The sequence below is a fragment of the Epinephelus moara genome, chromosome 18 (genome assembly GCF_006386435.1).
Source record: "Epinephelus moara isolate mb chromosome 18, YSFRI_EMoa_1.0, whole genome shotgun sequence".
Classification (NCBI taxonomy): Eukaryota; Metazoa; Chordata; class Actinopteri; order Perciformes; family Serranidae; genus Epinephelus; species Epinephelus moara.
In genome coordinates, this window is record NC_065523.1 from 12,853,563 (window position 1) to 12,877,774 (window position 24,212).

Here is a 24,212-nt window from a genome sequence, read left to right on the forward strand (position 1 = left end):
CTTGACTGTTGTGGTTCACTCTCACCGCTCTCATAGCTTGATTATCAGCAGCAGCGGGCAGCTGAATTGATTGTTTCAGCACAATCACATACAACTGGAGAACAGGATGGATGATGTGAAAACAGCTCTCACACTCTCGCTTCTCTCCAGGCTGTGTGCTGCACTGATGGGATCCACTGCTGTCCATCCAACTACAAGTGTGAGGGGACCACCTGCATCAGAGGGGACGTGGCGATCCCTGCGTACACCAAGCTTCCAGCCACCACCAGCATCAAGGCTGATCCCAGCTTGTTGGTGAAAGGTGCCGTACAAGAACATCTTGCCTAACTCTCATAAGAGGTTTGTTTTTATGTCGAGGTCCTTACCTATATAACATTTTTAAATGTGATGTTCCTGTTATGTTGTGGCAGAGCTTGTGACCAACATTATCTGTGGCGACGGAGTTACAGAGTGTCCATCTGGAAACACCTGCTGTGAAACTGGATCAGGAGTATGGGGATGCTGTCCTCTGCCACAGGTACAAAATGTCTGATCTTTAAATTACAGACACACACACAAGGTGACAGTTTTGAAATGCTAATGTTACTCCATAGCACAATTCAGATTATGAATGAGGAAAAAGTCAAATGATGGATTTGCATGTCCTGCCAGTATTGCTACTTTTTATTTAATTACAGTTGATGTTAGCAGTAATACCTTGCTGCCTCTGTCCTCTCCACAGGCGGTGTGCTGCAGCAACATGTTGCACTGCTGTCCCTATGGCTACACCTGCACAGACACTGGACACTGCATTCGGGAGAGCAGGCTCCACTGGCAGAACTGGCAGTTGACCCGTGCCAACAAAAAGAGAGCTCCACTTTTGTGAAAACATCTCCCCCCTGCATGTGTCATGTGTTTCTGCGTGCAATGTATTAATGGAAAATAATGTCAGAGGGATTTAATGATATTGATACTTTGATTTTTATTCTTAGTGAAAGGATGAAGGGTATCTGTGAAACTGAATTGCACCTGGGGTTACGGTATTCTGTGATCTTGGAGAGGCAACACCAAGTATATGCAATTAAATCAAGGCATTAAGTTTTTAGTAACTCATTTTAAATTTCATTTGATTTGATTTCACTTTATTGTCAGATGAAAACAAGTCTGAAATTTGTCTTAAGGTCAGATAGATCCTTGTATTTCTAAGCACACAGTTGCAAGCTATTTGTGAATATTGCCTGTAGAGTGTTTTTATTGGATGGAGTTTCAGTCAATCGTCTCTTTCTGTATGTTCTTCTTCAGCAGCCGTGTGCTGCAAAGTGCAGAGTGCACCATAATTTGGGAACCATACATTGTATAAATATGGGTAACATGGGTCTTAGTCCACTTAATAAATAGCATACACATGAAACTACATTTTACTGTATTCTTTAAAATGTATACATGCTTTGTGATTACACAAACAACAATAAATCATTACGTGGAATTTTATGCAGCTTGATGAAAGGTTCTTCTAACTTTGGTCATTTTTGGTGCATCATTATTATTATTATTGTTATTATTATTATTTTTTTATTTCTTCATTATAACAAAATCCTAAACTTTGGAGTTGACCAAGGAACAAAAACATTTCCCTGAAATAAATAATGCCCTTGTTATTTATTACATCATTGATCTTTTTTTATTATTAGGATTTAAGCCTGTAGGGGCAGAACCCTATTGTGTTTGTGCCAGTTCAGAATAATAATAATAATCATTATAATAATAATAATAATAAGAAGAAGAAGAAGAAGAAGAAGAAGAAGAAGAAGACAAAGAAGAAAAAGAAGAAGAAGAAGAAGAAGAAGAAGAAGAAGAAGAAGAAGAAGAAGAAGAAGAAGAATTGTTGTTGTTTTTGTCTGCTGTGGTGTCTCAAATTCCCTTGAGCTGGAATAAGCAAGAAACATGTAACTTGGTCCAAAAGCTGGATAATGATGTGCAAATGCTTCCCTAGAAAATGACTCAAATCGGCCACGTGGTGGTGCTATAATTAACTCCCAAAAATGCAATCTTGAAAAGGCCACGCCCCTCACACTATAAATCAGATTGACTAGAAATATGGCACACAGCTAGCTCAATATGCTCAACAGAAAGCCTCTTAGATGATAAAAGTCCATCACGCTAATTTACATACAGCGAAAAACATGTAACATCTACATCTACCTTTTAGATTTTGACTCAATCAACACCAGTAATTTTGTACATATTTTTACACACCACTGTTGGACTGAGACACACAAATTGGCTGTAACTCATTAACGCTTTGTCCAATAATCATATATCTTAATAGATATCTTTTGTACGTCCAAAAGCATTTTGAGCTCGACCTATGAGAGGCATCACAAATACCAAAAACGTGTACCTCAATAAAAGGTGGACAAAATTTCACAAAATGTGGTACACATGCTCTGGAGGCGAGTGTTAACCAAGATCTGAAGTGTATTGGTGCATGTGGGTGTGGCCTGTTTAGTATGCATGCAGTGTGTTCTACAGAAAAGCCTCTTGGACAATAAAGGCTGGATTTTTTTGCAAATTTGTATAATGTGAGAAACACCTATGTTTGGTTTTTGACTGTATCAGTACTAAATTTGGTATACAGCATTGCCCCCCCATTGATCACTTGAGCTGATTTTGGCAACTGAGCTACTTTCTCCTGACCCCGCTTACAGCTATTATTATTATTATTATTAATAATAAATAAAACAACCCTCCACAATTTAAATGCAAATCTAAAATTGCTGTCTGTGTCAGGCCGTTGTTTGCCATGCAATTTCTACTTACAACTGTATTTAGGCTAAGTGTTCTTAACTAAATAATGTTTTGATTATAGTCAGTGTTGGCCTCGTTTCTCTAAAAATGTAATTCATTACTCATTTCTCTTTTCAAAGTAATATCATTACTTATTTCTCCCTGCCAACAGTAATTCGTTACACCGCTTGTTATCTTAATTTTCCATCACACCCCACAAATTTGGTAATTGCATACTGTGATTGTTGTATTTTGAGTTAATGGTGGTGTGATAAAAGTAACGTTGTAACAAGTTATTTGATGATATTTGAATTTCAGTAATATCATTACTGAAATTTTACAACTATATTACAGAATCGTTACAGGAAAAAGTGATAGATAGCCTATACTGCCCAACACTGATTATTGTTCTGTAACTTACTTTCGCTTCAGTAACATTTCACATTTATTACTTACTTGTACTTCTTAATAATAATAATAATAATTACAATTATAGTGATGATAATGATAATAATTATAATAATAATACAATTTCAGTGATTCTTCAACTTCTTCAAAGTGTCAATTTTTGATTTGAACGTTTGCGTCACTGTTATGACTTTTATTTTGAAGCCAGACGTGCAGCACTTCCGGTATTCTCCAGTACGCTTGACGTATCTCCCTTTGACGTATGAATCATTCTTCCCAAGATGGCGATACACCTGTTTCTCCGGTGCTGATCCTTGTTGTTGTCTGCGCAACACCAGAAAACAGAACATCAAGAGCAGACTGTTACTAAACTGGAGACGTAGTTAAACAGCTGGAGTAAACTCCGTCACCCAGAATGTCCACAGAGGAGCTGTCAGCCTCGGATAGCGAGGCTGTCCTCGCCGGCGCAGGGGAGCGGTGGGCACCGGTAGGCGCTGTGGCCAGCCCCGAGGATGAGAGCAGGAGCGGGAGCGCTGGCCAGCCGAAGCAGAGAGGCTCGTCCTCGGCCACCGAGGAGGACATGGCCGCTAGGCTGGAGAAACTGAAAGAGGAGCAGGAGCTGCTGAACTCCTCCCTCCTCGCCCTCACTTCACACTTTGCCCAGGTTCAGTTTCGACTGAAGCAGATAGTTCACGCCCAGACCGAGGAGAAGGAGAGGATGCTGGCCGAGCTGGAGGAGTTCGCCTTCAGGGGCTGCCCGCATGTGGTGGGCTGCCGGGCTCAGGATGCCAAGCAGCTGGAGAACTCGGTGAGGCTTCTGCTCATGATTTGATACCACAACATAGAACCACCATGATGTTACACACTCTGTCACACACTCTGAGAGCATGCTATGAAAAGGTGACAGGTGTCAAAACAAGCCATTGAAAAAACAGAATATCCCTTGTATTAGTTACTCCTATCTTAGATATTCCCATTACATAAAGGCCTATAGAGTATTTAGGACTGTAGTGAGGGGTTTCTATCCATGACCACAGGTGTTTTAGTCTCTACAAAGAAGCTGTAAAGTGTGTGTGTGTGTGTGTGTGTGTGTTGTGTGTGTGTGTGTGTGTGTGTGTTAGTGTGTGTGTGTGAGAGGGAGAGAGAGAGAGAGAGTGTGAGAGAGAGAGTGTGTGACCATTAAGCTGAAATTATTATTGTGAATTGATTAGTTCCCTGACAGAAAAATACTCAACAACTGTTCTGATAATCTATAAATTGTTGATGTTTTTGAGGCAGAAGTGCATAATATTCCCTACTTTCAACAGTCTGACATGACCGATAACTGCATATTTTTGGGATTTAAACTTTTAGTTGGACAGAACATTTGCAATGTTTAAACCAGTAATAATCAATAAATAATAAATAATAAAAAGGATTCGCAGAGATATTCAACACTCAAACACGCACTTATCCACAACTGGACACAGAGATGGGCACTCTGTACTAATATAAATGCATATAGACACACAGGCACAGCGAGTCTCTGTGGTGTTAAGCCTGGTCACATAAACTGAAGTTATTCACCTCAGTGGCTGTGAGGTTCCTGATTAAAACAGATTAAAGCATGCATGTTGCGTCACACTCGAGGCTGCTGCGCCCACCTCTAACGTGTTCCCATTGATCCCTTATCTCTGTTGGAAAATGCTGCTTTTGTGTTGACTCACACGACGCTGCCGACAAAATGAAAATGCCTCCAGCAGATGACTATCTGTTTAATAAAGGTCTCTGTGTACACAACAGTGTTGAAGCAACCTGCTTTTTCCCTACCATTGTTTACTCCCTGCCTCTTTACATTTAGTCTTAACTGAAGCGAAGCCTGGGCCTCATGTTATAATTGTTTGGAGTTATTGCTCACCATATTCCTCAACCTAAAGGTTTTTTTTTTTTTTTATGTCATTTCTCCCCTGTTACATGCTTTACTTGCAGGGGGATCTGGTGAGTATGATACCCAATGTTTCTTTGAGAGTTTGGTTTGTGTATTTTTGTGCAAATGTGAGACATGTAAGACTAATATGAGAAACTGCAGCACAAATCCCACCTGTGCCAGGTTATATCATAATTGGTATCACTAGCAGAACTTCCACGCTGCTAAAGATCTAGTGAACTAGTTCAGTGTGTTATTGTCGCCACTCAGCTCTCTGTCTGTAAAAATGCTAATAATTGTGCGTGTGTCTCTCCTGTCAGAGTGAGAGGGAGAAGAGGGAACGCCTGGAGGCTCAGCGGGAAAAACAGAAGGATCTCATTTTCCAACTGAAGACACAGCTGGATGATCTGGAGCGCTTCGCCTATCAGGAGGGCAGCTACGACTCGCTGCCGCAGTCTGTCGTCATGGAGAGACAGAAGGTGGGATTGTGGAAATGTACTGATTAAATACTCGCCACTGGAGCCGGGCTCAGTCCTGTCACATGGTGATGTGTCGTATTGGCAGTGGTGGAAGAAGTGCTCAGATCTTTTACTTGAGTAAAAATAGTAATACCACAGAGTAAACATACTCTGGAAGTGAAAGTCCTGCATTCAAAATTTTACTTAAGTAAAAGTATTACTGGATTATAATCATTGAGGCATTAATATGTTTATCACTTTAATGTTGCAGCTGGTAAACGTGGAGCTCATTTCAACTACTTTACTGCTCGGTATCTCAATCTATAATGATATATCATAATTAGTAGTTGATTTATAGTTTATGTTAATACTCTACATCTGTAACTTAAATCATAGCTAATGTCAAATAAATGTGGTGGATAAAAAAATGCAATATTGGCTTCCAAAATGTAGTGGAGTAGAAGTATAAGGAAGCATACAATAGAAATACTCAAGTACAAGTACCTCAAAACTACTTAAGCACAGTACTTGAGTAAACGTACTGAGTTACATTCCACCACTGCATATCAGCTACAGGTTGTCTGATTAGCCGTCAGTCCTCATGTTTACTAATTGCTTGTTATTTTAGAGAAAATGTAAGGTTGGGTGTAAGGTTAATCTGTAATCTTGTGTTAACTGACGTGCCCGTCAGTTATGTTAAGCACATAATAGGGTGTTTATCTGTTTCAGATCAGGTGTAACAGGTCAGTCTGTTCTTAAAATGCTGCAGGCTTTAGTGTTTTTCATACAGAGAATTTATTCGAAAAGCTTATCCAAATGCATTGTGGCCAATCCAGAATCTGTTTTTATTTTTGTATTATTACTCCTTTCCTTTTAAAAAAGTTCAGATGAACAGCCATGCTAGCAGCTCTGTGCTCTGTGAGGTTTTACTCATGTACAGCAGTGCTTTGAGCTAAATGCTAAAGGCAGCATGCTAACATGCTAATGTGCCACAGCTATAATGTTTACCGTGTCCACCATTTTAGTTCAGCGTGTTGGCATGGTAACATTTTCTAATTAGCACCAAACACAACAGCTAGGCAAAGAAAATACTCGCCCTCATGGTGGCGTTAGATGAAAAGTCTGGAGATGAAAGTTACTGCAATTCATCCTCTGAAGATCATGAATGTGATTTGAGATTTGCGACTCTGCAGCTGAGGGAAACAGTGTAACAGCCTACAATAAGTCTGTTCTTTAACCGTCATTTTGTCTCACATTTTCCAGGTCATCATTGACGAGTTGATCAAAAAGCTGGATGTTAACCTGAACGAGGACATCGGGAACTTGTCTCCCGAGGAGCTGAGACAGAGAGTGGACGCTGCCATTGCTCAGATAGTGAACCCAGCCAGGGTGAAAGAACAGCTGGTGGATCAGCTCAAGACTCAGATCAGGGACCTGGAGATGTTCATCAACTTCATCCAAGGTACAGTCTCAGATATGGTTCAAGTTGTCATTCAACGGGAGGGGAATTTCCTGTTTTATTGCAGTGCCTGCTCATTTGTTTTCATTTTACTGTTTATCTGTTGTTTTTTTAAAACTGGGTTTAATGACTTTGCGTTTTCGTCCAAAAGATGAAGTGGGGAACCCTCTATTATCAGACGGTGGACACAGCCAGCAGCCACAAGCAGCAGGGACCAATGCCAGAACTCCAGGAGCGAAGAAGAAAGGTCAGTCAGTCGGTTTGTCAAACTGCAGTTGCCATTGTTTGTAATAATAAAGCCAGTAGATGACTGATCAGTTGGGACAACCAACCTTAAGATCTGACTTCATCTGTCCAGTATAAGTATATTGTTCTGGTTTTTCACCCCTCGCTGCAGTGGACCCAGAGCAGGCCCAGAAGATGCGAGAGACCGGCCTGCAGCTGATCCAGAAGGCCCTCGCTGTGCTGCAGATCTTTGCTGCGAGCCAATTTGGCTGCGCACCCGGCCATGTTCCTCAGAACATGTGGTCTCAGGAGTCATCGGGGCAAGACTATGGGCCGTTGCTGCAGCGCCTGGAGACAGCTGTTGACAAGGTGCGAGTGCTGGCGTCATGCAGACAGCCCTCCCTCGAACATGTCGTCAACTACACCAGCAACTCTGCGCTGGGACCTCGAGACGAGCTAACAGCATCTGTGAGGAAGGAGCTGGCGATCGCTCTGAAAGACTTGTTGGCTCACGGGCTCTTCTCCCCCTCCCAGACCATGAGCCTGGTGCTGGCACCCATCTCCTGCCTGCTGCCTTACAGACCAGCCCCACAGACCATGCACCCATGGGAACTCTTTGTTAAATTCTACCACTCCAAAAACGGAAAGGCCTTCGTAGAGACGCCAGCCCGCCAGCTTTCACAGTCCTTCAGCCTGCCTGTAGGCGGCGGCCCGGTGACCATCACCCCTAAACAGTCTCTGCTGTGGGCCATTCACACGGTGCTGAAGGAGCACGGACGCTACAAACGAGGACCAGACACAGAGTTCAAAGCGCTGGTGTGCATGGCTCTGAACGAGCAGCGGCTGGTGTCGTGGCTCAACCTGCTGTGTAAGTCTGGGACTCTGATACACCCGCACTACCAGGCCTGGAGCTACATGGCCCAGACCGGCTTTGAAGGAGCCCTGCGAATCCTGGGCCGCATCAGCCACCTCAAATTCAACCTCCCAGTGGACCTGGCTGTCCGGCAGCTGAAAAACATTAAGGATGCTTTCTGAGCAGCCAACACTAAGCTCAAAAATCAAGTATTTCATCAGCTACACTGCTCTTAGCTAGCATTCAGGACCAAAAGCATGACTTTGTGCTTCAAGTATGAAACCTTCTAAAGGTTATTTAAGTAGCCACCCATCTTAAGTAAAGTGCAAGTCTGTGATGTCTGCAGTACATGCATGGATGATTATGTTGTGTGAGCTTCAGCCATGAGCAACCATAATCAGTATATCCCACTATGTTTAAGATGCCAAAATGTCAAGATGACAACGCTTCTCGTACTGTAAACATGCCTTAGAGAGAAGATTGAGATTACCTCATCTTTAGTGAAGCCTTCCTGACCTTTGCAACCTGTGCTCATACTACTGTATCATTCCCCTGTGTACATGATAGTGTCCTAACCTATGCAGCAAAGAGAGAGGTTGGATTTGTACAGTAATCAGTACTGTAACGTGTGGCTACCACAGAGACATTCCAGGAAGAAAAACAATGAGCAGAAACTTGATACTGTGGCGTCTACACAGTAACCAGAGCTTGTGATGTATTGGTTCATCGTTTACAGTGACAAAGTACAGTGACCTCTGTTATGGCTTTCATGATTTTGGCGGTAAATAATGTGTAGCAGATTGGTTGATCACAAAGCACTCAGGTCAACTTGAAATGAAAAACGTCTCCACCATGATGCACCCCTCAAACATTACTTACTACAGTTAATGTGTAACGTCTACAAATACGCAGCTCTCAGCAACTCAATTTAAAAACTGAAGCTGTTATCACTTCTTGCACGCTGTGTTTCAGGTGTGTTAGACCCTGTATGAACTGCTGCTTTTCTCCTTTTCCAGGTGTAGTTCAAATTGAAATGACAGTGATATTGTATAAGAATGATGTAATGGCTTACATCCCGTATTTAACACGACAGGTTTAGTTTCGTTTCCTGTTTTTCAGAGAAATTAGTTTTTATCATCCTGAGACAGCTGAGTTGCACAAATCATATCCTTAAAAACTGAATGTACAAACCATAGATGCTATTAAACTGAGGTTTAGTTTATATCTGCTGTATGTCTCCCTGCTGTTTATGGGATTAAAGCGCCAGTGTTCCTGGGCCCACATGTACGTATCAAACCTCTGAGAATCAGCGTGCTGATAAAATATCTCTGTGTTTGTATATCCTGAGATAAAAACCTGTGCACTTTGTGACTTGAGTGCACCCGCAGACACATTTTTAGCATTTATTTTACTGTGTAAATGAAGACTGTGTCTGTTAAATACAACGCTATATTTAGCCTCCTGTTTTCCCCATTTTTGTTGTGTTTTGTTCAGCTGTTATATTGTGATTTATGTGAAGAGACATTTATTTATTGCATAGCATGTTTTAGCTCACCCCTGAAGTAGGTAACATATCAGAACACTTTGTTGAAGTAGCTCGGAACACTAGACACACTGAATCATTTAAATTGTGCTATTTATGTTATTTTTATTTGAACCTTTAATCATAAATAATATATTGGGAGATATGAATTGTCAGGGTTTTTTTTGTCGCTTTGTTTTTTATCATGTTTAATGCATACCTTCAGCTGTAAAAAATAAAATAAAAATTAAACATAGTAGATGAACCACTGTGCTGCGTATGAGTCTTTGTTATCTCAGTTTTAAAGAAAGCAACTTTACACATAATTTTTTTTTATTTCTTTGTAATGGCAAAGCAATTTTTTTCCACACATTTCATAACACATCCATTGCATTAGTTCAATGAAAAATACTTATACACTGATTATAATAAATGAAAACATAGTAGCCATCTCTAAGATTGGAGAGATTCTGAAAACTTGGACTTCTTGATTTAAAATTTATCAAAATAAATTAGTAAGGTTATTGTTTTTCTGGTTATTGTCTTTATAATATGAAATAACATTTGTAGCATCTTTAAAAATTGTATGATATGTTTACTGAGGGAAATAATCCTCTAGCATCGTCCATAATGCTGTGTATGAACAGTTGTAAAAAAGTTTTGTCTTTTTTATCTTTACAAAAATCGCATGCAGTCTCTAGTCAAAATATGTTTGTGTGGAGTAACAAACTTATATAAAACAAGTCATGTTTTCTGCCTCTGAATTGAAGTTTCACACAAATCTTCCTCATGGAGTAGTTTTCTTTTGCTGTGAAAATAATTTATTTTTATGCCAGGAGGTATTTCAGGGATGCTATTTGTCCCAATTGTCCTGATATTATGTCTTAATAAATAAATTAAATGATTTAGTAACTTCGTAAATTCAAATTAATAATATAAAATATAATCATTGAATAATTGATGAAACTTTCTTGATTCCCTGGTGATCCAGCAGATAAATTAGAATTAGACGCTTTAAGTAATAATAATAATAATAATAATAAATTTAATTTATAAAGCACTTTTTATTTATAAAAAAAAATTCTCAAAGTGCTACAGCACACAGTAAAAAGGTAGATCAATTAAAACATTATAAAAAACAAATTAAAAAAGTCCTAGGCCAAGTCAAGTATCTATAATAATGTTAAAATTTTAAATGCAGAACCTTTACTTCTTATAGAGTATTTCTACACTGAGGTTACTTTTACTTAAGTACAAGATTTACTTCTTCCAGCACTTCTTTCACGTCTGCTTTAATTAAAAGTTTGAATGCAGTATTTTTACTTGCTGTGGAGAGGTATTGCTACTTCTACTAAATGAAATGATCTCATACTTCAAACAAAAATTTAAATACATAATTAAATATTTTTTATAAAGTCTTCTTAAGAACAATTTAACGGGTAAGCGATGTGTGATGCATTTTTTTTTTTTTTTTAAATAAATAAACGAGACGATGAGGACTCTCTTCGTTCAACAAAATCACACCCGGAAGTGACGTTGACGATGGGTAGTGTCAAAGGTCACAAAAACCTTCTCAACTTCCTTTCCTGCTAGCGGTGGCCGTAGAACAGCATCAGTGAGTGAAATTTACCTCCAAACAATCTTCAACCATCGCTCCAAATCTGATCAATTTAATAGTTTTTATCATCCCACATATATCATAATCACTCCTTACGTTAAGATGAGTCTGTTATTTTCGTGTATTTTAATTGACATAGCAAGAAAATGATCATTTATTACAACGCTTCGTCTCCGTAGCACTCATTTCAACATGGCAGTTCCCATTTGAACCGCCTGTTAAAGCGCCTGCTTTTATATGTTCAGACTGCCTCGTGTGCCACTAAGTTTTAAAATAACCTCATCATCTCTAACAATATCCATGGAGTATTTAAAAGTGAAATAAGTGTTTAAAGCACTGGAAACTCTCTGATAGTCGTTCCCTAGCTGGATGCTAATGCTAACTTAGCCGGCTAACTGGGCAGTAACAGCTAGCCGGAAACTCACGTTTTAGTGTTTGGCTTGGTCATGTTCCCATCAGTGATGTTGCTTGTGAAGTGATGAATGTGCTGCGGTGACACAGGAGTTTGACTGTGTATTCTTTGTCACAGAAATGGGCAAGTTCATGAAGCCTGGGAAGGTGGTGATGGTCCTAGCTGGACGCTACGCCGGGCGCAAAGCTGTCATCGTCAAGGTAGGAAACATGGCTCTGGATGGATGTTATCTGCAACTCAATGGGTATGCAAACACCAACAGATGTTTTTGAATATGTACACGTTCAGAGTGGACATATAATAATTATACAGATCAGTCACTGCCAGGGCTGCCATGTTCTCCTGTAATGGTGTCACTGCCTATTTACACACACTGTCACGTCCACCTATCTCATGTTCAAACCTGAGCCATATTTCCTGTATGTATACACACTTGGCTAATTAAGCTGATCCAGAGTTGTCACGCGACTTGAAACGGTGAATAATTTTGCAAAATTCAAATGATTGAAATTGCAGGAATGTTTCAGAGCAGCACTGCTGTTGTCTATTGTCCATGGTCAGTGTCTGTCCTATAACACAGTCCTTTGTTTAATGTCTCTGCAGAACATTGATGATGGCACAACCGACCGTCCTTACAGCCACGCTCTGGTCGCAGGCATCGACCGCTATCCCCGTAAAGTGACCACGACCATGGGCAAGAAGAAGATTGCCAAGAGGTCCAAGATCAAGGCCTTTGTCAAGGTGTTCAACTACAACCACCTCATGCCCACCAGGTCAGTGTCCTATCTATACTTTTTTCCTGTGATAGGATACTGCATTGTTTTACTTACTTGTTTTACTGATATGCTGTAGCAACTTAAAACATTTATTTTCCAACAATAAGTAAAGTATTTCCTTTGGAGTAAGCAATGCACTTAAAGCGTTGAGGTGAACATGAAACTGTCCCCTTGTGAAATCATCTGTGTAAAAGATGAGCAGCTGTGTTGGAGTGTATTTGGTGCTTTGATTAACAAGTCAAAGGTACAAGCCTGTGGGCATAAAAACACAAGAGAAGTCAACCACAGCTCCCTAGGTGTATTTTGGTAGGAATTGCTTACGTGATGAACTTAGCAGTCAGGGTTCCCATGGTCATGACAAACCTGGAAACATCATGGAATTTCACAATCACATTTCCCATTAGTAAAAATCATTGAACGTTTTGAGAGTCATGGAATTTTGCTGTGCGTAATTGAGTTGTTCCAGGAATATTCCATGAATAACCTAATGTAATGTAACTTAATGGCAAACTTATTTCCTGAAGCTGTTGACGTAATGTGGCTTTAACATGCGTCGGTGTGTGGCAATTTGTTTAACATTACATACATATATTCATTTTCTCCTCCCATTCTGTCTCTCCCCTCATGTATGCCAGCTAACTGAAATTACTTTTGAATAGAGTTTGAATTTGATATGTTTGAAAAAAATGCAGGGCAAGAATTTATTATGGGTCCATGAAATGTCATGGAAAAGTTTTGAAATTTTGTACATGAAAATGCATTAAAACTTGAATGGCAAGGTAAAGGTCCCACTTTGTAGAAACATAATAAAACATGACAACTTTTGGATTAGTCACTGTAATTTCTATCAAGTCTGAGACAATGAAGAGGTGTTTTGTTCCCAACCACAATGACAAAGCATTCTGAATTTGCTACAGTACTGATTCACGCCTCTGATGGGCTGCCTCTTCTGCAGTCTAGGCTCATAACTAGTGTTGTATTCAGAGCAGACTGCCATAAAAAACTGAGGAACAAAAAAGTTCTCAGAACTAGAACTGACATCCATAATAAACCTATATTCCGTTGAATTAACCTGGAGATGCCTTTGTTCTGTTCTTCAGGAAAACTGAAAATATCATTAATGAAAAATTTAAAAATAAGGGGAAAATAACTTCAGAAACTGGCAGCTCCTCCTGCTTTGCAATACTTTTGTTGATATAAAGTTAAAATGAAAAACTTAAAACTTATGTCACAGCTATCATGTGTTTATCTACATTCGTTCTGGTCTTTCTGTTGCGTCTGTGGGCCACATCCTTGCTCCTCAAACTTCCTCATTTTAGCATCACTGGCTACTCAGTATTTTATTCGCAGTATCAGACATACCAGTTTTGATTTAATTAAAGCATCATTACAAACATATGTGATAGTCCAAACACAATTGGCAATTTGCGTCCTGACATGTAAACCTGAGACCATAACTTTTACATTTACTTTATGAGAGCTGTGAAACAATTATTAGAATGATATTCAATGTTTATCCTTCTAAAAGGAGTGTGAAGCACTCTTTCAGATATTGTTGATTCCCTGAAAATCATCGTGCTCACCCCTGGAAGCAGGTTTGCTGTTAGTCAGATGCGAGAATTAGTTTAGTTTTGTTGTCATATTTGATTGATTAACTGTTTGGTTTGTAAATGAGATTGTAATATGAAATGAGATGCAATTTAAAGTAAATAATGATGCCTTTGTAAGGAAATAAAATCTTAATTACTTGGACATTGGATGTCATTTTGGCACAATGTTGAATATGACATATTTGGTTAGAAAACCTCTTAAAGAACAGAGACAGTGTTTAGAGCGACTATTGCCCATTATGACCTAGCTCACCTGGTAGAGTGTGTGCCATATATAGACTGAGTCCTTTGCAGAAGCCCAGGTTCAATTCAAACTGAGGCCCTTTGCTGCGTATTATTCCCCTTCTCTCTCTCTCTCCCACCTTTTTTGTCTGTCCAGCTGTCTTATCAATAAGAACAAAAATGCCCAAATCTTTAAAGTGTATTATACCTAAAATGTTGCTCCTTACTGAGCTGCGTAACTTCAAGTTCTGTCACTTCAAGTTAGATTCCTTTGCGTGTGCTAGATGTGGACTCAAACGCACACAGATTTGATGAGCAGGTTTATTATCTGATTAACTTTTTGTCACGTAGGACACCTGATAAAAATCTTAGCAGTTATATGTTACGCTTATCGTCTTAAGGTGCCTTCCAGCTGCTCTTGTGTGAGAAACTAAGTTTCTTTTGCTCAGTTGTGTACTTGTGCAGAACCTTCTGCTCTATAAATTGTCCCCTGGTTAAACAACCTTTTTCATCGTTGCGTTCCGTTTTCCCTCAGATACTCTGTGGATATTCCTCTGGACAAAACTGTTGTCAACAAGGATGTCTTCAGGGATCCTGCTCTCAAGCGCAAAGCCAGGCGGGAGGCCAAGGTCAAGTTTGAGGAGAGGTGAGTCCGTGTAGCTCTGTTGGATTCTCAAGTTCAGTGTGCACCATATAGACGTGTTCTGACTGGACCTCCAGAGGCCTTTCAGACACATAATGGCAGAACGGTGTCACTTGTAGCATCCAGAATTAAACTAGAGATATTGCCTTCACCATATGCTGTTCATCCTTTGTAGGATAGAAAATGTCTGTCACTCATACAATCATGTGTTTTGTGAATACATATAATAATCCTGATAACAAACATCAGAAATTGGATCAAAAATCCTTCCAGTGGCTGCAGTGTGATTTATAAATCGTAAGATACTAGTTTAGATAAGTTGTCCCAGGGTTGATGCAGCCAACTGTGGTCACGTATCAGCAGATTCACTCCTCAGGTCTGTGATGTGTTATCAGAGCAAACGTGCTAAATGTGTGTTTGTTCTGTTTTCAGGTACAAGACGGGCAAGAACAAGTGGTTCTTCCAGAAGCTCAGATTCTAACTTCACTCGATTTCACAAATAAATGTTTAAAAATGGATTTTGACTTTTGACTCTTTATTGACTTTTTGTTTTGTTTTGTCCTTTGAATTATTTTTACCATTTCTGCCAAGTTTCCCAGTCAGGTAAAGACAGAGGTTGTGATGATCTGTAGATTCAGATGGATAATTGGTCCAGTTCCCACAATACTTGTGAAAATCCTTTAAAATGGATTTATTGATTTGCTTTCAAAAGGTTCCATCATACGATCTAAAACAATCTTTGCTGTTTAATATATGAATATGAAAGTCAAACTGATCACTGATGGCATTGGATTTCAACCTTTTCTCTCACAGAATGTATTGACATGAAATATTTGTTGTATTGGAAGAAATACATTTCCACCTTTTTAAAGCAAAAAGAAGGAAAGTGTCCGCACACTGAGTTTAAGCTCCCGCTTTTATTTGGCTCAAAGCTGCAAGCTTTCAACCCTATCGGGTCTTCATCAGGCAAAAATACGGTCTTTGGATGTGCGCACAGCCCTTCTTTGTTTGACACCTTTTAAAACATCCATATTTTTTTAATTAAGCTTTTGTAAATCAGGTTGTGTATGCAAATCGAATGGTAATACTTAGTGGACCTTAATAGTTCATCCTCAATAAAATAAAAAGTTGCTGCAAACTTAAACCTTACTTTAGGGCTGAAACTAATGATTATTGCATTGCTGATTAATCTGTTGACTGTTTTCTCGATTAATCAAATAGTTGGTCTATAAAACATCAAAATAGTTTTTAAAAAAAAGAATACGTCCTCAAATGTTTTGTGTTGTCCCAATAGTCATTGAGGAATAAACAAAGCAGAACATTTTTCTTAAAAATTACTCAAGCCTATGAGTTAAGTTGGCACCTTATTTGAGACATCTAATGATTAATTTTAGGTCTACGGCTGACTTGACTATGTTAGGTTGAACTTTAAGTGGACATAAACTAGTGTGAAATTTGAATTAGACTAGCACGAAGCAGTTGACTTGAAAAAAGCACTGATTACATATGAAACTTAGTTTCTCAGTAATAATGTAACGATATCACAATGAATAGTCCCTGCAGTTCCTTAGCAAAACCCCACAAGCGTTTTCTTTTAAACATTTTTGAGTTGAAGAAGCAAACACTTATAACCTTAAAATTCTTTCAGAGCCTTCACTACATATAACACGAGTCTGGATGGACATGCACGTAAACTGCAACCTGACCAGCGGATGGAACAGCAGTACTTCTAGATTATTTTTGGTCCAGCATCAAATATGAAAGCAGAGGATGTATTTTGTGTTAGAAACATGGTTGCTCTCTTTAAACTAACTTGTGTTGTGTGATGATTACTGCAAGCGGTGCTTCATACAACTACTACCTGTGCTTCTGTGGTGTTAACATATATAAGCAGTGGTGGAGAGTAACCAAGTATATTAACTATAGTTTAGTTTTGAGGTACTTGACTAGAGTATTCATATTTTATGCTACTTAATGCTTTTACTCTACTGGGCAACATTCTTGTGACAACTTAAGTAACTTTTTATTTTCAGGTTATGAATTTACAAGTACCGAAACCAATTTTGAGGTACTTTCAGTTACATATTTCCATTAAATGCTCTTTTATACTTAAACACCACTGCATTTTAAAAGCCAATATTGTACTTTATGCTCCACTACATTTATTTAATATCTTTATTTACTTTGCAAATTCTGATCGATAATACAAAATATAATCATTACCCTTGCAGTATATAGCAAATAAAGTAATTAAAATTAGCTCCACCTTTGCCAGCGGCAACATTAAAGTGCATCAGTAAATATAATCCCATAACCAAATGCTTATTTTTCCAAAAAAGGCCATTCTGCATGCTGAGTACTTTTTTTTTTTTTTTTGAAACTTTACTGAGTTTAACAGATACAAACATTTCCAAGTCCTGTAGCTCAGCTTTCATCTGCCTTAGGTTGAGCCAAGAAAAGTGATCTATATGAAACTACGAAAATCGAATAATAAAAGAAAATAACTAAACATAACATACATACAAATAACACAGAAATAGGGCTATCTCAAATTAATTTGAGAATATATAGTGATGGAAACAGTTGAAGACTTCTTGTCTTTAACAAGTTTTTTTTAACTCATTCTTCCAATGGTTCAGACAGGGTTCAGTCTAAAGTATCTACATTTATGAATAAAAAACTTCCCCAGTAATAAAACAATATGAAGAACAAAGTCCACATCCTTTTTTTCAATGCAAACACCAAATTCGATCGTCTCCCCTGTCAAGGGTGACATACCAATCTCCCTGGACTGTAGCCAACACTGCATATCCCTCCAGAGGGATCGCACTGCATCACAATAAAAAACACACGTTCCCAATTTTTAACTTCCATGTTACAAAATGTACAGTTATTGGCATCACAATTAAATCTTAATCTTAAGATTTTGTTTTTGGGATAAATTTCATTTAAGATTTTCAAAGTCACCTCTTTCACCTTATAGGATGAAGTGGAAATGAGATATATCTTTTCCTTATTTACTAAACCTTTTCAACATCAAATCCAGTAAGAATATAATTCCTTCTTACTGGGTTTGGGAAAACAGAAAGGTTATAATATTGACGTTATTACATTTATTGTCACGGAAGTCAAGTCCTTCGATGCAAAGCTGTCTCAACCCAGAGACCTCAGAGTACAGAATGTCCCCTTTGACCTCTGATCTCAGAAAGAGTAGTGTGGCTTTTATCAGTCTAATATAGTCCTTAACAAAACACTGGAGTTGGAATTTCTCTTGGAGTCCTCATGCTGTAACACATTTCCATTCTTATACATAAAATGAGCAACAGCGCAAATCCCTTTGGAACTCCATTCCTCTACACAGGTTTTCCACTGAGCAGTATGTATCTGCTAGTGCTGTGTGGTGTGAAATTATGTTTATTATCAGTTTCCAAGGACCTAATCACAATGTAGCAAGAAGTCTATTCCTCCCATTTTTAAGCTCACACTGGGGACAATAAACCAAAAGGAGTAACTATTATTGATAACAGATACATTCCAACTTCAGGACACCAATCATGGAATCAAAATCAACGACATTTGCACCTCCTTCTTCATAGTTTTTCACCATGTCATTCTTCCTTATGTAGCTACTGACAATTATTTTCCATATGAATTTGAAATTGTCATTATTTATTGATTTAGTCATTCTCGCTGATATATACCCATCAGCCAAAACATTAAAACCATTGGTGGGTGAAGTGGATAACAATTGATCATCTTGTTACAGTGCAATATTCCATTGGGAAACCTTGGGTCCTGGCACTCATGTGGATGCTACTTGATGCGCAACACCCACCCGAGCAGGACAGTGCACCCTGCCACACCACAAAAGTTGCTCAGGAATGACCCGAGGATCGGGACAAAGAGCTCAAGGCATTAACCTGTCCTCTAAATTCCCCAGATCCCAATCTGATGGAACATCTGAGGGACGTGCTGGTACCCCAGAGGTACCCCCGATCCACAGTGGGTCCTCCTTGGACTGGACTTGGCTCAGACCTGTCAGTGCATGGACATTGGACCTCTGAGGGGTGTCCTATAGTGTCTGGCACAAATGTGTTGGCTTCAGATCTTTTGAGTCCTGTGAGTTCTGAGGTGGGGTAACAGCACATCCCACAGATGTTTGACCAGATTTGGATCTGGGCAATTTAGAGGCCAGGTTGACGCCTTGAGCTCTTTTTCACGTTCCTTGGGCCATTCATGAGCAGTTTCACCTCCTTCTTAATCCTGGTGTTATATAATGGCCGCAAGGGATAGTCATGTAACATTAATATTTCACATTTATCTAAATTAAGTTGCATTAGCTCAATGCTAATATTTGTACTTTTCACTTGCGGTGCTTTGCGCTTGTAATGAAAATGACCAATCTCTCCGAGAGCACCTGAATGCAGCACACGGCTGCAGCGCCCTCTGATGGAGAAACCAGACGCGTTCACGGCTTCTCTCTGAAGCTGGGAAAGAGAAACTGAAAGAATGAACGTGACTTCACAGCACAGATCGTCGACTTAAGGTAGGTTGTCTCACCAACTGCTTATTAATAAAACCTAAAAATGTGTTAAGTTTGGTTCAATACATCAATATAACGATATCTAGACAGTTTGTAGACGTCAGAAGTTTTGTTGAATGTGACGTATTTAAAGTTATTCTCACGTATTTAAAGATATTTTAAGTGTTGTTGAGACTGACGTTTGTTTTTGTGACAGCAGGGCCTACAGAGTATCGATACGTTTATAGTTTAACAGTGATTGTCCTCAGTGACACACACTGTTTTGTCAGGCATTATGTTAATATACACTGACTGTGACCGACAGCATGTAAGAAGTGTAGTCTAATACTTTGTGACTCGTTTCAGATTACTCTGACTATGTCTTCAGATGAGGTGAGACGTCATTCTGCTTCCTCATGTTTTCATGTATCTGTAATGTTCGTGTGACAAACATTATCTCTGTGGGCTGACCTGTTGTTCTCAGCATCACTGAGACATTCCTGCTGTGTTTTGCATTTTATCACATTATTGTGATCAGTGGTGGAACCAGTACTCAGATCTTTAACTTAAGTACAAGCAGATATACTACAGTTCAAGTGATACTCTCTTACAAGAATAAGAGCTGCATTCAAAAAGTGAAAGTACAAAATTATTAGCATCAAAATACTCAGTAAATAGAATGGCCCATTTCAGAATATTACATTTTATATTATGAAAGTAAAATACATTGTGTATGAATTTAGTCGACTTAATTATTTTCCACCACTGATTACAATGCTGCTGTCACTTGTAAGATTATTAAACTCATCCTCATAAAATGTCTCCACTGCCTTACACACTCTTGTGGATCAATAATATTAATCTAAACAAATATGAGGTGTATGTTTATTGTGTCTTGTGTTTCAGGAGTTCTCTCTTGTGGTGGAGGAACCACAACCATCCGAGGACACCTTGGAGGGAATCAAGGCTTTAATCACCAACTACAAGGTGCAGTGAAACTCAACATTTATCAGTATTAAAGTGCGGCTTGCAGTGTGTTCTTGTTGTTTTAACATAAAATATACTTTACCCTGTGGTTGAATGAGTAACAGATTTCTATGCATGGAGCAGCACATAAGATATGAAAAATAGAATGCATTAAATAAACCTGAAGGTAACTTAAAGAAGGGAAATTTAAAGGGAAAATGTTAGTGAACGCAGCTTATTGTGTTCCCAGAAAAAATACGAACAGCTGATCCAGGAGCAGAAGGAGCTGATCACCTCCAGGGATGACAGCCGGGCAATGACGGACAAGTGCAAGCAGCGCTGTGTCAAACTTACCCAGGATCTGAAAGTTGACGAGCACCGATATGAAGAGCAGATTAGAAATGAAAAGGTATGCTAGTTTAACCGTCAAATTGGTTTTTTTCCCCTTATTGTTAAGGGACATGAATGTTTGAGCTTCACTCTGCAGCACTGGTGGAAATGTATCTAAGTGCATTACTCAAGTACTCTACACAAGTACAAATTTAAGTTACTTTACTTGAGTCTTTTGTGCTAATACACTACATTTATCTGACAGCTTTAGTTACATTCGTTAATGTTTGCACACAGACATAAGAAGAGCTCGAACAATATGATGTTTTTTTATAAATTAAACAACCCATCAGAAAACACAAGTACGGCAATCGATCCGCTTCTATACTTTTGTTCCGGTGGAAGTACAAAAATGAGGAAGTACAATCTGCAGTTTGGGCAACAGCCCATTGCATTTCACCAGATTTGAGCTGAGGGATGAGCAGGGAGATGTGGGTACGGGTAAGATAGAGGAAAGTTTACCATAATTCATTTACACATACTGCCCAAATAGTTATGACACAAAGCTGGTTGAAAATCCAGTATCCCTTTAACAAATTGTGATTTTGAGGTAATGCCAGGTTGCTTTTCCTCAGTACATTGTTGAATCTTAAGTTCTTCTCTCTTGCAGGCTAAGCTGAACTTGATGGTGCAGGAGGAGGGCGAACTGATGAAGGAGATCCAAAAAGTGGAGGAAGCTCTGAAGGAGGAGGAGGCCAGACACAGTCACCTGAAGCAGCAAACTGATGTATGTTTATTAAATCAACAAGCTGACACCTGCAGCCAGCCCATGACATGTCCAGTAAACCTGTCACGTTTGATTTCAGGTGTTCACTGCTGTACCAGAGAAGAAGGTCGTCTTCACTGGGAAAACAGGAAATGGAGCTGGCGCACAAACATTTGAAATGAAGCCACATATAGTTTACCCGATGGAGGGCGGGACGGCACTGATTACATTTGAGGAACAAGTGGGTGAGTTTGGCTTCAAGCTGCCAAAAGTGTGTTTTCATTCATCTGCACTTGTCAGAGAAAGAATCAGTGTGTTTTTGAGGCAAGATAAACCTTCTAGCTTTTTAATGCACGTTCCCAGTGAATTATCTGAATGGAAAATACTGCCATGTTTTATTACATTAGGCTGGTAGTGCTGATATAACCCTTGTGTTCTCTCCATCATCAGTGGCCAGAAAGATCCTGGACACGCAGAAGCATCAGGTGGACCTGGGAGCAGAGTGCACCATCACTGTGGAGGCCAGGCCAGTTCAGCTCATGCTGCCCAGGCTGGTGGAGGTACAACAGAGAGCCTCCTTTACTCCTCCTTGAGCTGTGAACATTATCAATATCATTTCCTGTGAGTGATCTGTGCCCATCTGTCCTGCAGATAGACACAGAGGTGAATCCTCAGCAGATATTAATCTCAAACCTGCCTGAGATGGAGACCGAGACGCTGCTGAACAAGCTGGAGATCCACTTCTCCAAGACTAAACACGGGGGCGGAGAGGTGGACAGATGTGAACTGCTGCCTGACTCTGGGACTGTGGTCCTCACATTTGTGAGAAATGACAGTAAGCAAGCTTCTGTTCTTAATATCTTAGATGTTTATGGTTGTGCTAATTTTAGCTCCTTTATGTACTGTTGGGTAGTTTAATCTACAGCATTGCATCATAATCTATAAGATCATCATGTGTTTTTTATGTTCTTTTCTACTATCAGTTGCCAGAGGTTTGACGGATAAAGAGCATCATGATGTGGAGCTATCACAGAAGAAGAGGCACAGAGTGAGGGTGACTCCTTTTCTCAACGGAAAGATTACAAACTTAAAGGTGAGCATTTGTTAGAAGAAAAGAAGAGAGTTCTGTTGTCACCACTATCTTTCAAAATGTTGGACTTCTAATAGTATTGTTTCCCCTTTCCCTTCCAGACCAAGATGTCGGTGTGTCCTCGGACGGTGCTGCTGACGGGAATCCCCGCCATCATGGAGCAGGAGACCCTGCAGGATCTGCTGGAAATCCACTTCCAGAAAAGCAGCAACAGTGGAGGAGAGATCGAAGCCTTCCTCTACAACCCATTAGGTCAGCACACCTCGGCCCTGTTTGAGGGCGTCTCCACAGACAGAGAGGAGGAGTAGGATGTACATTTGTCACCTCTCAGGTTCAGGGTGAGATCCTGTGATGTAAAGACAGCATTATTCCTGCATTTGTTTTAGTCTTAAATTCTGTTCTCACATCTTTTGTAATGGAAGTCCGTGTAATTAAAGAAATACTTCAACCACACAATGACAGTTTATGTATCAGTTACACACGTGTGTTTTGTCTCTGCACAAGCTGAGCCCAAATGCACATGAGTGTCCAGGCATGCTCAGGGCGCTTCTCATAAGTGGAAGCATTTTATATTGTGAGATTTTAGCAAAATGACATGTGTTTCGCAAGTACTGATCATATGACTGGATAAATGAGACTTGGATTATACTGCTTGAGTTGTGTGAGAGATTGTAAACGGAAAGCAGACCCTGAAATTCATGTAGAAGGAATCTTTTTGGGAGTTTTCCTCATGAATTCAAGGCAACACAGACTAACTGACAAACAAAAGGTCATTTTGTGGTTGAAGTATTTTTTTAACTTCTTATCTTGGGATGTTTTTTGGCATCAATAAACCTGCCAGTCATTTTATTCTTGAACAAAATCTGATTCGTGTTACTGTAAGGAATGTGAAGGTACATCACACTGTGTAGGACGGAGGCATCATCTTTGAGGCAGTTTTCTCAATTGCCCAAAATGTATGCACCCAGTCCAAAAACGAGATGGTTTATAATGTGTGGGTGTGTAAATGGAGATTGGGGTCGGTCTAAGTCATATGGATCTATGATGTTATATCATATGTAGTTTGTCAAAATACACTGCTTCACCACTGTGGCAGGCACAGGTCAACAGTGTGTCCCCACAAGATGGCGCCACATCTAAAAAAAATGAATACATTGTGACATCAACTTCACAATCTCTATCTCTAAAGTGTTCTACATTCATACACAAAGTATTTAATCTTTTTTTGCCTAGTTACTTAAAGATATAAATTAATGGTGATGAGAAATACATTATAATTAATAATGAAATAAACCCATTAATCAACAAGGTATCTCTATCTCAGCAGTTTTATTACATAAAGATATAAACAGCCTGCTGTAACACATTATTACTTTGTCTATTTTGGCTCAGTGAAATTATTTTTTTGTGAAATATAGCTCACACAGTTTGTTGTGGAGAGATGATGCTAACCAGTTAGCAGATGGTTAGCGTAGCTTAGCACGACTGTTGACTGGGACTAGCTAGTTCTGTCCAAAGGCACGTCTAAAGCTCACTGATTAACACATTACATCTCATTTGTTTAGTCCATACAAAAGCCAAAGTGTAAAACTGACAATTTGCCAGGCAACCTGCAAACAGAGACACCAGAAAGTTAATGCCAAAAAAGCGTTCAGTGTAG

The 24,212-nt window shown here is 39.4% G+C and overlaps 4 protein-coding genes across 14 annotated transcripts in view; all 4 read left to right on the forward strand.

Annotated features, from left to right (window-relative positions):
* Positions 1–1,688, forward strand: part of grna (granulin a) — a 25,332-nt gene extending 23,644 nt beyond the window's left edge. For 2 of the 11 annotated variants that reach the window (XM_050069766.1, XM_050069771.1), the window contains 3 exons: positions 151–301; positions 411–517; positions 722–1,648. In XM_050069766.1, coding sequence (XP_049925723.1) covers positions 151–301; positions 411–517; positions 722–865 — 402 coding nt within the window. In that variant the 3' untranslated portion in view covers positions 866–1,648. Of the gene's footprint in view, positions 1–150; positions 302–410; positions 518–721 lie in introns of all 11 variants that reach the window. The other 9 variants (XM_050069768.1, XM_050069774.1, XM_050069772.1 and 6 more) reach the window with 8 other exon arrangements.
* A 1,627-nt stretch (positions 1,689–3,315) lies between these two features.
* On the forward strand, positions 3,316–9,857 carry rundc1 (RUN domain containing 1). Its single transcript, XM_050069778.1, has 5 exons — positions 3,316–3,982; positions 5,401–5,559; positions 6,802–7,000; positions 7,149–7,244; positions 7,395–9,857. Exons 1-5 carry the CDS (start codon positions 3,590–3,592, stop codon positions 8,255–8,257), a joined length of 1,710 nt encoding a protein of 569 aa, XP_049925735.1. The 5' UTR covers positions 3,316–3,589; the 3' UTR covers positions 8,258–9,857.
* A 1,280-nt stretch (positions 9,858–11,137) lies between these two features.
* Positions 11,138–15,396, forward strand: rpl27 (ribosomal protein L27). The gene is made up of 5 exons (XM_050069761.1): positions 11,138–11,212; positions 11,745–11,827; positions 12,231–12,400; positions 14,771–14,881; positions 15,311–15,396. Exons 2-5 carry the CDS (start codon positions 11,747–11,749, stop codon positions 15,357–15,359), a joined length of 411 nt encoding a protein of 136 aa, XP_049925718.1. The 5' UTR covers positions 11,138–11,212; positions 11,745–11,746; the 3' UTR covers positions 15,360–15,396.
* A 3,977-nt stretch (positions 15,397–19,373) lies between these two features.
* On the forward strand, positions 19,374–23,862 carry ifi35 (interferon-induced protein 35). Its single transcript, XM_050070031.1, has 10 exons — positions 19,374–19,424; positions 19,767–19,793; positions 20,307–20,387; positions 20,617–20,775; positions 21,367–21,483; positions 21,563–21,707; positions 21,913–22,022; positions 22,114–22,297; positions 22,446–22,555; positions 22,654–23,862. The coding sequence occupies exons 2-10, from the start codon at positions 19,779–19,781 to the stop codon at positions 22,858–22,860; spliced, it is 1,128 nt and encodes a 375-aa protein (XP_049925988.1). The 5' UTR covers positions 19,374–19,424; positions 19,767–19,778; the 3' UTR covers positions 22,861–23,862.
* Positions 23,863–24,212: the final 350 nt, after the last annotated feature.

Coding starts and splice junctions, on each gene's coding strand:
- rundc1 (XM_050069778.1), top strand. CDS start 3,590: ATGTCCACAGAGGAGCTGTCAGCCTCGGATAGCGAGGCTGTCCTCGCC. Junction 3,983..5,400: donor CCAAGCAGCTGGAGAACTCG/GTGAGGCTTCTG, acceptor CTCTCCTGTCAG/AGTGAGAGGGAGAAGAGGGA. Junction 7,245..7,394: donor TCCAGGAGCGAAGAAGAAAG/GTCAGTCAGTCG, acceptor CCCTCGCTGCAG/TGGACCCAGAGCAGGCCCAG.
- rpl27 (XM_050069761.1), top strand. CDS start 11,747: ATGGGCAAGTTCATGAAGCCTGGGAAGGTGGTGATGGTCCTAGCTGGA. Junction 11,828..12,230: donor GCAAAGCTGTCATCGTCAAG/GTAGGAAACATG, acceptor ATGTCTCTGCAG/AACATTGATGATGGCACAAC. Junction 14,882..15,310: donor AAGGTCAAGTTTGAGGAGAG/GTGAGTCCGTGT, acceptor TTCTGTTTTCAG/GTACAAGACGGGCAAGAACA.
- ifi35 (XM_050070031.1), top strand. Junction 20,776..21,366: donor AGCAGATTAGAAATGAAAAG/GTATGCTAGTTT, acceptor TCTCTCTTGCAG/GCTAAGCTGAACTTGATGGT. Junction 22,298..22,445: donor CACATTTGTGAGAAATGACA/GTAAGCAAGCTT, acceptor TTCTACTATCAG/TTGCCAGAGGTTTGACGGAT.